This window comes from Babylonia areolata, chromosome 29 (assembly GCF_041734735.1).
Source record: "Babylonia areolata isolate BAREFJ2019XMU chromosome 29, ASM4173473v1, whole genome shotgun sequence".
In the NCBI taxonomy this organism is placed as follows: Eukaryota; Metazoa; Mollusca; class Gastropoda; order Neogastropoda; family Buccinidae; genus Babylonia; species Babylonia areolata.
This window is the reverse complement of record NC_134904.1, coordinates 24,979,954-24,995,213: the sequence shown is the minus strand read 5'-3', so window position 1 is coordinate 24,995,213 and position 15,260 is coordinate 24,979,954. Positions and strand designations below refer to the sequence as shown.

The following is a 15,260-nucleotide window of genomic DNA, read 5'->3' as shown; positions in this document are numbered from 1 at the left end:
CCTCCAAGTCCTCCAGGTATTCAACAGGGCCACTACTGGTGCAGGAAGTCGAGGGACAGATTCCTGAAGAGGCAACCATCACCAACTGCCCCAAAGGGATTAGTCAAAAACATTCAGACCATTAGGGTAGTTGGTGCGCAGCTTCCACCTCCAAAATCTCTCTCTCCCCTTCCTAATCTCGGGATTTTCTGAGTGGACCTGTTCTATAACAGTGCACTTCATGTCTTCTACACTGTGATCTGACTGTCAGAAGTGTCTTGCAACCAGGGGAAGTTTGTTCTCATCTTCAGTAGTACACCGAATGTTGTACCTGTGGTTGTAGAACCTCTTCCAAACAGACATTTCTGTCTCCCCCACACACTGTTGCGCTCTGCATTTTTCACAGTCTATCAGGTATACAATATGTCAGTTACAGGCCAGTGAACCATGAAAACTATCTCAGCGATCAACAAAATGAGTTTTCAAAATTACCACAACTGTACATTCTGTATTTCACCAACAGCAGAAAAACAACTCATACCTGGCACCACAACCCCGTCCCGTCTCTGAATCAAAGTACTCGTAGAACTGGAGCAAATCACTGAAGTGAGGATCCTTGGCGTAACGCTCCTCATCTCCTAAAACAAGGGGGAAAAACACTAATACTGGCACAATGCTCTTCCTTTCTCAAAATGAGAAAAGCAAAAACACTGTGCCCTTTACAATTCTAAAAGCTTGAAAAAGAAACACTATTCTTAGTTTTGTCTGGAAATTATAGTAAGAGATTTTTTCTAAAAATATCAATATGTTTGGCAAAATTATAGTAAGAGATTTTTTCTAAAAATATCAATATGTTTGGCAAAGACAAATCTGATTAAGACTTGGACATTAAAATGGAAAAGAAATACCTGCAGCCCCTCAAAACCCATTTGATACATAATCAAAAGACTGTATATATACAAAATCGACACACTTCACATTTGTACTAATCTTTTTCTTCACCTTAGAATGGTATGGAGGGAAGAGGATAAAACATACAAAATTGCACAGGTCAATACAAAATCATCAACCTCAAAGGACAGAAACTGCTTCCTTAATGATCACTTGCAGATTCTTTTTCTTTTTCAGTGTTTGCGAGACACAAATCCATTTTGCTTACTTCTTAGAAAGGCAGTTTATGGATATGACTTTTTTCAAACCCTGCCACACAGACAACCATACTCTTTTCAAGGAGATTATGAAATGGGAAGTGAAAAAAAAGATAACTGTTGAACCCACAGCAAGTCTGTGGAGTTGTGTATAAAATAATCCATAACTGCTAAAATAAACTTATCAATGATGGGGAAATGTTGATCTTCCAACAAAATGTTTTGTCTTATTGTGACAAAACAGTGTGAGATTACATTGTGACATCATTTATTAATGTCTTCTGCCAAGTAATGGAAACAGCAACAAATCATCAAACATTTCTTTTTAGAAACTAAAAAAAAAGGAAGAAGAAAGAAACCATGCAAAAAAACCAACTTCAACACATGATGGCTCGATCTCCACCTACCATGACAAGCTCTGTTGCCATAGAGATCAGGCAGGAAGAGGCGTGAGATGCGGGCAGACAGGTTGCTTGCCACTTCCCGCAGCCTCATGAACTTTCCAGAGCCCGTTGGACACTCCACCTTCAGCGTGTCACGGTAAAAGAAGTCAAACCTCTGCAGGTTCTCAATCAGCAGGTAGTTCACTGAAAACCAGTTTCTGGTGTCACTGTGTTCAGAAAAATCCATATATGCTACACCACATCTGTTAGGCAGACCTTGAGTACATGCATATATATATAGGTGGTATCTATCAGAGTGGATTTTTTCTACAAAATTTTGCCAAAGGACAACCCTTATGTTGCCATGGGTTCTTTTTCAGTGCTGCACATGGGACCTCCGTTTATCATCTCAACTGAATGACTAGATGCTCAGTTTGATTTTCCAGTCAAACTTTAGAGAAAGGATGAGACAAGGATTCAAACCCAGACTGTCATGGAACTATATTGGAAGATAAGCGTCTTAATCATTCTGCCACCTCCCTCTACAGGTCACCCCCAAAATATTTATCAACAAACAGGTTACCTCCAAAATATTGATCGACCAACACATCACCCCCCAAATACTGATCAACTACAAGGTTACCCCAACAATACTGATTAACTAACAGGTCACACTTAAACCTGACAATACTGACTGACTAACAGATCACCCCAACAATACTGACTGACTAACAGATCACCCCAACAATGCTGACCAACTAACGGGTCACCCCAACAATGCTGACCAACTAACGGGTCACCCCAACAATGCTGACCAACTAACAGGTCACTGCCAACAATACTGATCAACTAACGGGTCACCCCAACAATGCTGACCAACTAACAGGTCACTGCCAACAATACTGATCAACTAACGGGTCACCCGAACAATGCTGACCAACTAACGGGTCACTGCCAACAATGCTGATTAACTAACAGATCACCCCAACAATGCTGACCAACTAACGGGTCACTGCCAACAATGCTGATTAACTAACAGGTCACCCCAAAAATGCTGATTAACTGACAGGTCACACCAACAATGCTGATTAACTAACAGGTCACCCCAACAATGCTGATCACCCCAACAATGCTGATCAACTAACAGGTCACCCCAACAAAGTGATGGACTAACAGATCACCGCAACAATGCTGATCAACTAACAGATCACCCCAACAATGTGATGTACTAACAGGTCACCCCAACAAAGTGATGGACTAACAGGTCACACCAACAAAGTGATTAACTAACAGGTCACCCCAACAAAGTGATGGACTAACAGGTCACCCCAACAAAGTGATTAACTAACAGGTCACCCCAACAAAGTGATGGACTAACTGGTCACCCCAACAAAGTGATGGACTAACAGATCACCGCAACAATGCTGATCAACTAACAGGTCACCCCCAAAATGCCGATTGATGAACAGGTCACCCCAACAAAGTGATTGACTAACAGGTCACTCCAACAAAGTGACTGACTAACAGGTCACCCCCAAAATGCTGATTGACTAACAGGTCACTCCAACAAAGTGATTGACTAACAGGTCACCCCAAAAATGCTGATTGACTAACATGTCACCCCAACAATGCTGATTGACTAACAGGTCACCCCAACAATGCTGACTGACTAACAGGTCACCCCAACAATGCTGACTGACTAACAGGTCACCCCAACAAAGTGACTGACTAACAGGTCACCCCAAAAATGCTGACTGATGAACAGGTCACCCCAACAATGCTGATTGACTAACAGGTCACCCCAACAAAGCTGACTGACTAACAGGTCACCCCAACAATGCTGATTGACTAACAGGTCACTCCAACAAAGTGACTGACTAACAGGTCACCCCAAAAATGCTGATTGACTAACAGGTCACTCCAACAAAGTGATTGACTAACAGGTCACCCCAAAAATGCTGATTGACTAACATGTCACCCCAACAATGCTGATTGACTAACATGTCACCCCAGCAATGCTGATTGACTAACAGGTCACCCCAACAATGCTGACTGACTAACAGGTCACCCCCAAAATGCTGACTGATGAACAGGTCACCCCAACAAAGTGACTGACTAACAAGTCACCCCAAAAATGCTGATTGACTAACAGGTCACCCCAACAATGCTGATTGACTAACAGGTCACTCCAACAAAGTGATTGACTAACAGGTCACCCCAACAATGCTGACTGACTAACAGGTCACCCCAAAAATGCTGATTGACTAACAGGTCACTCCAACAAAGTGATTGACTAACAGGTCACCCCAACAATGCTGACTGACTAACAGGTCACCCCAAAAATGCTGAGTGACTAACAGGTCACCCCAACAATGCTGATTGACTAACAAGTCACACCAACAATACTGATTGACTAACAGGTCACCCCAACAAAGTGATTGACTAACAAGTCACGCCAACAAAGTGACTGACTAACAGGTCACCCCAACAATGCTGAGGAGTCATTCCGTCTAGAAAGCATGGAGGTCTGTACACTCACGATGTACAGCATGTAAAACATTTTAGGCGATGTATGGGAAAGGCTAAACCACTGGGTTGGGTGGAGGGGAACATTTAGAAAGGGATCAATCCATTTTTAAATGTTCCCCTCACACGTGACTGAAAGTAGTGGCTGAAAGGTATGGCTGAAAGGTAGTGACTGAAAGGTAGTGGCTGAAAGGTATGGCTGAAAGGTAGTGGCTGAAAGGTATGGCTGAAAGGTAGTGGCTGAAAAGTGGCTGAAAGGTAGTGGCTGAAAGGTATGGCTGAAAGGTAGTGGCTGAAAGGTAGTGGCTGAAAGGTAGTGGCTGAAAAGTGGCTGAAAGGTAGTGGCTGAAAGGTAGTGGCTGAAAATAGTGGCTGAAAGGTAGTGGCTGAATGCAGATGACATTCTCTGACCCTGGACAGGAGCCAGGTAGCACACTCACTGGGCAGCCAGATGGGACCTCTCCAGTTGCTGTTTCCCCCAAACAGTTTGGAGCGAGACTCAGCTGGCTGGTAGTCCACGCAGTATGTCTGCTGACCCACCTCGAACTTGAAGGGGTTTTCTGCATGGTGCTGCGCACACACATACACACACCTGTAAGTACACACCTTACATACATGCTTCCTTTCTGATGCAAGACATGGAGACAGATTAGGGAGGGTTTACAGACCAACTTTCATCTGATTTTTGTGGAGATTCCCCAGTTATTTTTTAGCAAGAACTGCATGCGCATGCACATCTCCATTTCCTGTTTTTCCCAGATCACCAAAGGCTAGAATCTTGTCATGGAAACCGCTGTCCTGACGAAAGAATTTTGTAAAATTTTGGTGACCATTTTTGCAAGTTTACGATAAGTTTGCTTTTATAATTACACCCATCATTTGCTTGAGTCCTCTATATTTACTTTGGGTGTGTTTCTTATCACATCTTTGCCATAACATATTTGAATTGATCCATTTATAAATTCTGCTGAAAAGTTGTCCGAACAAAGGCAGCACAAACTCAGAAAAACTAGTTATGGTGGTGGGCTGTCCATGACATCAAATGACCTACTTCTCGCTCTGCCAGCGACAAAAGGTCCACCACAACAATGGGCCTGCAAACCCTCCACAATGATGTAAAAATAACAATAAAATATTGGAGCTGAGACTTCCCTGTCAAGGTGGGTGGATAGCAGGCACAAGCCAAAGAGACAGTCAACAAAATGTTTTTCATCAGGCATCTGTTGCCAATCTCCTTTGCCTGACAATCACCTAAATTACCAGCAAGATAAGTACATTTTCACAATCCACAACCATGATGTCACCTAGGTCTTCAGCTGTACTCTGGTATCGTTACTGAATGAATTCATCACCAACATGAAAAGAAACATAATATTCATATACTCATGTCCATTTTCAATGACTCACAAATCATCATATTTCCATTATCCAAATAATAAGAAAGAGTGACCATTGGCCACTGTTAAATTTCATCAAATATTTCTCATAATATTTCTTATATTACAAAACTGTCACACCCTTAAAGTCGTGATGATGACTCAGAAACCGCGCATTGTTGAAAACAGAAATCAAGCATGCATTAAGCATGCAATAAAGTTAAACATGGACACAAAGGAACATACTTGCTAAAGCACTAAATACAACTCCTAAGTGTGCATGTCTGTATCTGTGTGTGTATGCTTCTCTGCAAGCTTCTGAACACACACACACACACACACACACACACACACACACACATATATATATATATATATATATACAGATTATGTGTATATGTATATGTGTGTGTACCTGAGCATGTGTGCATGCATATATACATGAAAAACTTTAATATAACAAGACATAGTATGACACAACTTTCAATCAAATCAGGTGTGGCACACACACACACACTCTCTCTCTCTCACAAACACAGACACACACACACACACAAAACCTGGGTTTCTTTTAAAAAAGATTTTTTAGACTTGCTCAAATGACAATTTTATACCACAGACAGATAAGAATATAAAGAACTGCAAACAACATATTTTAATAAAGACAGAGACAAACTATACTGTGCCTTGGACAGACTGCGGATCCCATAGGGGGACAAAAACTCATTCTCATCCAGAATGTGGCGCAGGATTTTGACCAGCTGTTCCTTGGTCACCACTGTCAGGAGCAGCGTGTCCTCTCCGTTCCCATTGTCATCGCTCGTCCTCTGCAGGATCTGCACCCAGCACATTCCCTCCATAGTGAACTGAGGGAACATTGTGTGTGAACTGACATTCAACTAAACAACGACACATTCCCTCCATAGTGAACTGAGGGAACATTGTGTGTGAACTGACATTCAACTAAACAACGACACATTCCCTCCATAGTGAACTGAGGGAACATTGTGTGTGAACTGACATTCAACTAAACAACGACACATTCCCTCCATAGTGAACTGAGGGAACATTGTGTGTGGACTGACATTCAACTAAACAACGACACATTCCCTCCATAGTGAACTGAAGGAACATGGTGTGTGAACTGACATTCAACTAAAGAATAGAGTGGTATGAGATTCAAAAGAGAGATGATTTAGTGAAAGCAATTTATTGGGCACACACATACTCACACAAGCATAGAAGTAAGCTAATGATTTCTCTTACATATATGCACATACATACAAATAAACAAAATACACACATACCGAAAAAACACACATCTTTAATTAACCAATCACATGCATACAAACTATCTTCTCAAGATCCGCTTATGCTGTCAATAGAGATTCACACTTGACAGGTAGACAGATTCTCTCTCTCTCTCATGTATCATCTCCCCACACCCCCTCCCCAGTTCCCCCCCACACACCACCATCTGTTCCCTCACCATGACCCCCACCCACCCACTGACCTTGGAGGCCAGGGACTTCTTGTGCTCCAGGAACCACTTGGTCCTCTTGAAGAATCCAGGGTGACGCTTGAGCTCTGTCTCATTCAGCACCAGACTGGAGAAGAGGGGCACCATGCCCACCATGGAGCGGATGGCCAGAGGCATGCTGAAGTTGTTGCCCCTGATGTGGTCATAATAGAACCCATCCACATCGTTCCACAGACCCTCACCTGGACACATGGCATTGTATGGTGTAACTGTTGTGTCAAATTGTTTTCAAGATTCAAGACTGATGATCTGATTTATTTTCACCACTTATGCATTGTAAAGAATTACAAACAAAAGAGCATAATAAACATGAAAAGCTAGGAAATGAACTGTGTCAACAAACCTCATATGTTGAATACAATGTATAAAAAAGAGAGGCAAGGCCTTTAAGACTCACTTGTGATACACTTTTAAAAAAAATCTAATCGTTAAAATGTGTTCTGTATTTGTTATTATAAAGCTTCAGGTTAAAAAAAAAAAGAAAAAAGTCCTAACCAGATTTGAACCCAACGTGTTTGGGTGAGAAGAAACTGTCTTACCCATTACACTATCCTTAACTGATGTTCTAAAATTTAATATTTGAACATACTTTTTTAAAGGGCGATAAATCAACTGCAGTATTCGCAGTGAGAATGCTGTTTAAATCATATTATTCTGGTGTATCTTGGGCATTCAAAAAATCTTTTAAGGGCAATAAAAAAAAATTCTTTTTAAGTCCGCGGTAAAGGAGACATGGCTATCACCACAATCACACTGCAACATTTAGCTGTTTTCTCTGGATCTAGATAGATGTACAAGTTTAGTTACACCCGCCAGGAATGTAGTACGACACGGTCCATTCAATTTCTCTTTTATGTTCATTCTAGTTTTATAGTTTTAAAGTTGATATGAAAATTGAGTATTTTGTTAAACTAATAACATGTAGAGCCAAGTAAAAGTACTTCTAAACATCATATGAAGTGAAAAGGACTTCATTTTGAGAAAAGTCAAGACTGAAAATTTTTTCGTTTCATCAATTCAAGGGCATTAACTCACATGGTTTACAATTTTTAACTGTGAATTCCGACTGATTCTGTGGATATTTTTATGGCAGTTTGGGGCATAATCCAGTAAGTGATGAGGCCTTCACAAATCTTTCTCTGAATAAATATTTAACGGTCTCCTTCTCCAACTTTCCATCACATCTAATTGTGTATTGTCGATTGAATATAGGATTGAACGGGCAGGTCAACAACTTGAAACAAAATGGCGTCGTAACAAAATGGCGTTGTTCGCGTTCACGAAGAATATGAGCACGCGCTTTGAATGTGTATAAATATGTGTACGCAATTGATTTTTGCCCATGACCTTCAGGGCTCAGCCAATAGATCTATAAAGTCCACTCGTTGTTTTGATTTTAGTATTTTCCGAAAAAGACCACTTGGGCAAATGAACATAGTGAAAGCCCTGTATACACTGACAGTAAAACACACAAGCTTTTTATGTCTTGAGTATAATTTCAAAATGTAATGTTTAAGATGAGAAAGATCAGTCGAAAGCAAATTAAGTCCCCTAGCATTAATTACAGATTAATTTCCCTTTTTTACTATCTGCACCAAAATGTTTGCAAAATAAATAAAACTTCCATGCTTAGCAAAAGAAGTTCCTGTTTGAACAAAAAATGATAATAATGACTGCTCTTGTTGTTGTGTCATAATATCAGATCAAAGTGCCAAGTTTAGAGAATAAAAAAATATATATATATATAACAGTCAATGCAGTTTGCATATAATTTGGCTTCTTTTAAAAAAAATTTTTGTGCCCATCCCAGAGGTGCAATATTGGTTTAAACAAGATGATTGGAAAGAACTGAATTTTTCCTATTTTTATGCCTAATTTGTTGTTAACTGACAAAGTTTTTGCAGAGAAAATGTCAATGTTAAAGTTTACCACGGACACACAGGCACACACACACACACACACACACACACACAGACAACCGAACACCGGATTAAAACATAGACTCACTTTGTTTACACAAGTGAGTCAAAAATACAAGATCTAGTAATAGTGTGACTAATTCCCCTACTCATTTCTCAAAACTCATACACGCATTCAAAATACTGAAACAAAACTGTGTAAGAATATTTAAAAGAAAGTAGCAATGAAGCCATCTCTTACATCTGTTGGATATACTCTTTTAATGCAGTGCTATCGAACTTGCACTGTTATTATGTATATGCTGTTTATCATGTCTGACTGGTTTATTAACTGACAGATGTTAAGCCCAGGCATTGTCCCATGTGGCAGGTTGGAATGGAGCAAAATGCTGTGACGTGAATTGAACTTGTGGCAGTGCAGCACTGACCAGCCACATTGTTGATGGCATCCAGAATGAAGACAAAGTGCTCAAAGAACTTGCTGGCCATGTCCTCGTAGATGGGGTCACGCCGTGCCAGGATGAGGCTCATCTCCAGCATGATCACGCAGAAGAAGGCCATCCATGCCGTGGCATCTGCCTGATGACAAAGAATAGAATAAAACAGAAAAGAATATAATAGAATAAAATATGTCTTTATTGCCAAGTGTACTGGGGTCACAAGGAATGTTAGGGGGAAGAGTACATCCAGGGAACGAACATGGGACTGAAAATCATTTACAAACACAAATACAGAAGGATTCTGTAACACATATACATGAAAGTACAAGTACATACAAACACTCTCATCTACACACACGCCCCTCCACCCCCACTCCAACACACGCAAACATTAACCCTTTCGCTGCCAGGAAAATAAGATTTAAGTGAAATCTATTTGCCAGGGTTTTATCACAAAAAACGGGTATAAATTTTCCAAAAATTCTGTGCTCTTTGTTATTGGAGAAAGACCCATAAAAGTATATATTTTCTGAAAGGTAAATGAATAAAGAATACAAAACACATGATATTTTCCCATTATATATATTTTTAATAACATGCTGTTGTTTTGAAATCAGTGTTTTGTTTTTTGTCACATTTTCAGCTTGTTCATTACAAACATTAGTCAGGAAATTTGCACTAAAATATAATTTTTTCTGGACAAATGGATATCTGCACACACAAAATCATACTAGAACAACCACAAAAAAAAGAAAAAAGAAAAAAAGAAAGATACACAATGCATTGTGACTTCTCCAAGTGATAATGTGGATGAAAGGCCACGCCCCCTCAGTCTCCACCCCCCTCCTCTTCACCCCTCTCAAACAGTCACTTTATTCAGTTGTCATCAGGCCGCGTTGGCTGAGAGCCAAGAAAATCGCTTACACTGTGTCCTGCTAATAATTTGGTCAACTTTCTGTCGTCTGCTACAAGTGTGCAGCCGGCATCATTCACTGATATTCGTATCTTGGCCACTCTCTTGATAGCTCCCTTTATTTTCTATCAAATCATCCTATAAATGTTCATCACTGTCTTCACCGTTGAATTTACGCTTCAATTCTTTCTGGGCATCAGAACAGAATAGAATAGAATATGTCTTTATTACCAAGTGTACCGGGGTCACAAGGAATATTGGGGGGGATAGTACATAACAAGATATGAACATAAATCAAAAATCATACACAAACACAGATACAGTAGAAATTAGGATACATACAAGTGCATATGAATATAAAAACTTGAGCATACTCACACATGCACGCACTGCACACACACATGCACACACACACACACACACACACACACACACACACACACACACACACATTTGAACAGAAGCTGCATATTACATGTGGATGGGGCTGATGACTAGATCTTTCGGTAGACAGTTGTTGGTTGCACAACTCTATTTATCACACTGGATCTGTTCGAGAGACAGGGCATTGACTGGTTTGGCGAAGTGATTGGTTTTCGTCCTTATACTTCTGTTTCGTCGACCAGAGGGGAGCATCTCGAAAATCCCAAAAACTGGATGTGATTCGCCCTGGCTGATTGATTTTGCTTTTTTGAGTAGCCGCTTATAATATATGTCTTCTAGAGAAGGTAGATCAGCCCAGGTAATCTTGGTGGCAGTTTTTATGATTCTGTTAAGGGCTGCAACTTCTGACTTGGAAATGTTTCCGCACCAAACAGAAAGCAATCTTGGTTGATTTAGTTCGCCATGATCGCATGTCTTGAGCACGGCATCAGTCCAACATTTTGTTGAGCAAGCGAGTAGAGGAGCCAGGCAAACACTGCGGCCAGTAACCCAAACAAAACGTTCAAATAAAGGACTGCCTCATAACACTGATGGTGTTTCTTGCTATGAATAGAATCTAGAAAGACTCTCCAAGCTAAAGCTACCAGCATTTTTGTCAACGAACTGAATGCAAAGCAGGGAAAAGTCAGAATATTTCGATGATGAGTCATCTCGTCATTGTGGCAGCGAAGCGTACATGCTTGCAATGATGAGTTATCTGTCATATAGGCAGCCTAGGGGTTAATCAACAGGTGACCAAGACATCTGGTATGTCAATATATCAGCGAATGCTTGCAAACGGGCAGAAATGTTACCTTTGTCAGTTTCTGGGACAAGTATGGGGCTCTGAAACTGATTAATTATATTTCATTCTTTGGGTTATCATTTGACAAATAGAAAATGTAGGTTCACAGGTATAAGTTTAAAAAAATCAGAAAGAGCTAGACTCACCAGAGAAAAGAATTTAAACAAACTCCACAGTATGTTGAAGAAAGGAAATACTTTCTTTAGCTATTCCACATACTCGGCCTTCCTCATGAAAGATCCAGAAAGAAAGTGAACACCTCACAGAGAGAGAGAGAGAGAGAGAGAGAGTCTGTAAAAGTTTCTTTAATTCCATCATCAGACTGAAGAATACTATTTTTCATCTTGTATTTCAACATTATACTTTGAAAAACATTATTTTTTTGCCAATCTTTCCATCATAATCAGTGTTGTTAGGATCACTGGTTAAGTTGTAGCTATCCTTACCTGTTCCAGCCGTCCTCCAATGGGCAGGGGTTTGGAGCGGTCAAACACACCTATATTGTCCAGCCCAAGGAAGCCACCCTCAAAGATGTTCTTTCCATCTGGGTCTTTTCGATTCACCCACCTGCACACACACACACACACACACACACACACACACACACACACACACACACACACAGAGAGAGAGGAGACAAGACCTTTTAGAAAGAAAGACAAGACTAAAGGATGAAACAGACATAACAAGACACAGAAACACAGCACGGACAATGGCACCACTTACTTTTAAACATAGTTATGCTCATCATCAACCTTCTGTTTCACATGTTAAAGTTCAGTGTGATGAAACAACACAATGGAAGACACCTCATCTGTTTGGAATTGTAGTAACTGTAGATTTCAATATGATCATTTAAAAGACAAAGTCACAAGTTTTTATTTGATATGTTTTAAGAATTTGATGTAGACTTGTGAAAGGAAATGTGAAAAAACAAAACACAATATATTCAATAAATATTCTGAAAGCTTATAAGAAAATCTGATAATACAATTTTACATTCTTCTCAAAGAAAAATCAGAATCATTATTTACCTGTTCAGTGCCAATAAGACGTCAACTGATGTCCTACACAAAGTGTTGCCATAGTGCCTGTAAGATGTCCACTGACCTCCTGCATTTATTCTGATTTTATCAACACTGGAGTTTGGTTCAATGAACATACACAGACTCTGCCAGTCAGAGGATGTGGAAGGGGGTGTGGCTTGGACTGAGTGTCACAGAGTGAGCGATTATTTTCAACAGCCAATAATCAATGATTTTCATGAAACTCAGGGATGAGAATGCAAAAGCAGGAAAGACGTGTTATTAATTTTCACTCTTTTTGGCACTGATCAGAAAAGGGAATTGTTTGCAGAGGAAGCAAATTGACACACACAGCAGACAAGTTTTGTAAGCCCACATGCAGCAGGGACTGAATAAGCACCAAAGAGTTCCTTCCCCTGAAGGGGAATGTTATATGGTGTCACAAAGCTTGACTGAGTTTCTGAGTATATGATTGTACTTTTACATTGACTGAATCCACATTTGTCATTGTCCGGACTGTTATTCACTTACATGTTTGCAAGAGTTATGATTTTACCATAAACTTCTAACCAGTTTTATTTTCATTTGAGGGTATAGACTGACAACAAGCTAGTCATTTCCAGCAGTATTTTTTTTGTTTTAGTTTTGAATATAATTCTGTGGCGGCGGAAATAGACTTTTTCGTTGCACAAAAATTATTATCTTCTCTCAGAAACGCTGGATAGTTATCTGCAATCAAAATAATTAGGAGCAAAGACCAGATTCAGAATCCTTTCATTTTTCTTCACAGAAAAATTCATTCTTTCTGTATCTCCTACAGTTTTTCTAGCTTGAATTTTTTAAAAATTAATTACCCCTGAATCTTCAAAATTCTCCAGCAAGGTGAGAGAACTTTAAAATTTTCTGGGGGTAAATAACAATAAACAAAACCTTCAACATCAATGTTATTTCGTGTTGACACTACACTTATAATTTTTGTTGTCACAGAAGCAGCAGAAGCAGCAGCAGTATTAACTGGGGACTTAGTAACATCGTTACTCAACTATCCTCACTCCCTACCAAAAAGAGACAAATAAAAAGCAAACAAACAACAAAAACAACAACAACAAACAAACCCAAGACCACAACCACCACCACCACAAACAAGAGAGGCAAGGCCTTCAAGACTCACTTGTGATACACTTAAAAAAAAAAAAAAAATCTAATTGTTAAAACATGTTCTGTATTTGTTATTATAAAGCTTCGGGTTTAAGAAAAAAAGAAGAAGAAAAAAAAAGAAAAAAAGTCCTGATGGCAGATTCGAACCCCGCGTGTTCGGGTGAGAAGAAACTGTCTTACCCAATACACTATTGTGGCTCCTTAACTGACATTCAAAAATTTTACATTTAAACATGCTTTTTAAGTCTGCGGTAAAGGAGACGTGGCTATCGCCGCAATCACACTGCAACATTTAGCCATTTTCTCTGGATCTAGTTAGATGTACAAGTTTAGTTACACCTGCTGGGAATGTACAACATGGTCGATTCAATTTCTCTTTTATGTTCATTCTAGTTTTATAGTTTTAAAGTTGATATGAAAATTGAGTATTTTGTTAAACTAATAACATGTAGAGCCAAGTAAAAGTACTTCAAAACGTTGCATGAAGTGAAAAGGACTTCATTTTGAGAAAAGTCAAGACTGGAAATTTTTACGTTTCATCTATTCAAGGGTATTAACTCTTAAGGTTTATTATTTTTAACTGCGAATTCTGACTGATTTTGTTGATATTTTTATGGCAGTTTGGGGGATAATCCAGTAAGTGATGAGGCGTTCACATATCTTTCGCTGAATATTTAATGGTCCCCTTCTCCAACTTTCCATCACATGTTATCATGTATTGTTGATTGAATATAGGATTGAACGGGCAGGTCAACAACTTGAAACAAAATGGTGCCCTTCTCATTCTGCACCAAAGACATGCACCAGAAATATAACTTCCATGCTTAGGAAAGAAGTTCCTGTTTGAACAAAAAATGATAAAAATGACTGTTCTTGATGCTGTGTCAGAATAGCAAATCAAAGTGCCAAGTTTAGAGAATAAAAAGATATAAATATAACAGTAAATTCAGAAGTTATATTTATTTTGCATGTCTTTGGTGCAGATAGTAAAAAAGGGAAATTAATCTGTAATTAATGCTAGGGGGCTTAATTTGCTTTAAAATGATCTTTCTCATCTTAAACATTATATTTTGAAATTATGCTCAACACATAAAAAGCTTGTGTGTTTTACTATCAGTGTTCAGGGCTTTCACTATGTTCATTCGCCCAAGTGGTCTTTTTCGGAAAATACTAAAATCAATACGACGAGTGGGCTTTATCTATTGGCTGAGGCCTGAAGGTCATGGGTAAAAATCAATTGCGTACACATATTTATACATATTCAAAGCATGTGCTTATATTCTTCGTGAAGGACACCATTTTGTTTCAAGTTGTTGACCTGCCCATTCAATCCTATATTCAATTGACAATACACAATAACATGTGGTGTAAAGTTGGAGAAGGAGACCGTTAAATATTTATTCAGAGAAAGATTTGTGAAGGCCTCATCACTTACTGGATTATGCCCCAAACTGACATAAAAATATCCACAGAATCAGTCGGAATTCACAGTTAAAAATAATAAACCATGAGAGTTAATACCCTTGAAGTGATGAAATGTAAAAATTTCCAGTCTTGACTTTTCTCAAAATAAAGTCCTTTTCACTTCATACGACGTTTAGAAGTACTTTTACTTGGCTCTACAT

General features: G+C 39.2%; 1 protein-coding gene across 1 annotated transcript in view; it reads right to left on the bottom strand.

The window, feature by feature from the left end:
• Positions 1-15,260, bottom strand: part of LOC143274621 (uncharacterized) — a 70,225-nt gene that overhangs the window by 17,554 nt on the left and 37,411 nt on the right. Inside the window, exons 10-16 of the mRNA XM_076578491.1 lie at positions 11,899-12,019; positions 9,300-9,450; positions 6,926-7,134; positions 6,099-6,248; positions 4,477-4,606; positions 1,535-1,714; positions 521-617 (exon numbers count right to left, since the gene is read on the bottom strand). Coding sequence (XP_076434606.1) covers positions 521-617; positions 1,535-1,714; positions 4,477-4,606; positions 6,099-6,248; positions 6,926-7,134; positions 9,300-9,450; positions 11,899-12,019 — 1,038 coding nt within the window. The remainder of the gene's footprint in view (positions 1-520; positions 618-1,534; positions 1,715-4,476; positions 4,607-6,098; positions 6,249-6,925; positions 7,135-9,299; positions 9,451-11,898; positions 12,020-15,260) is intronic.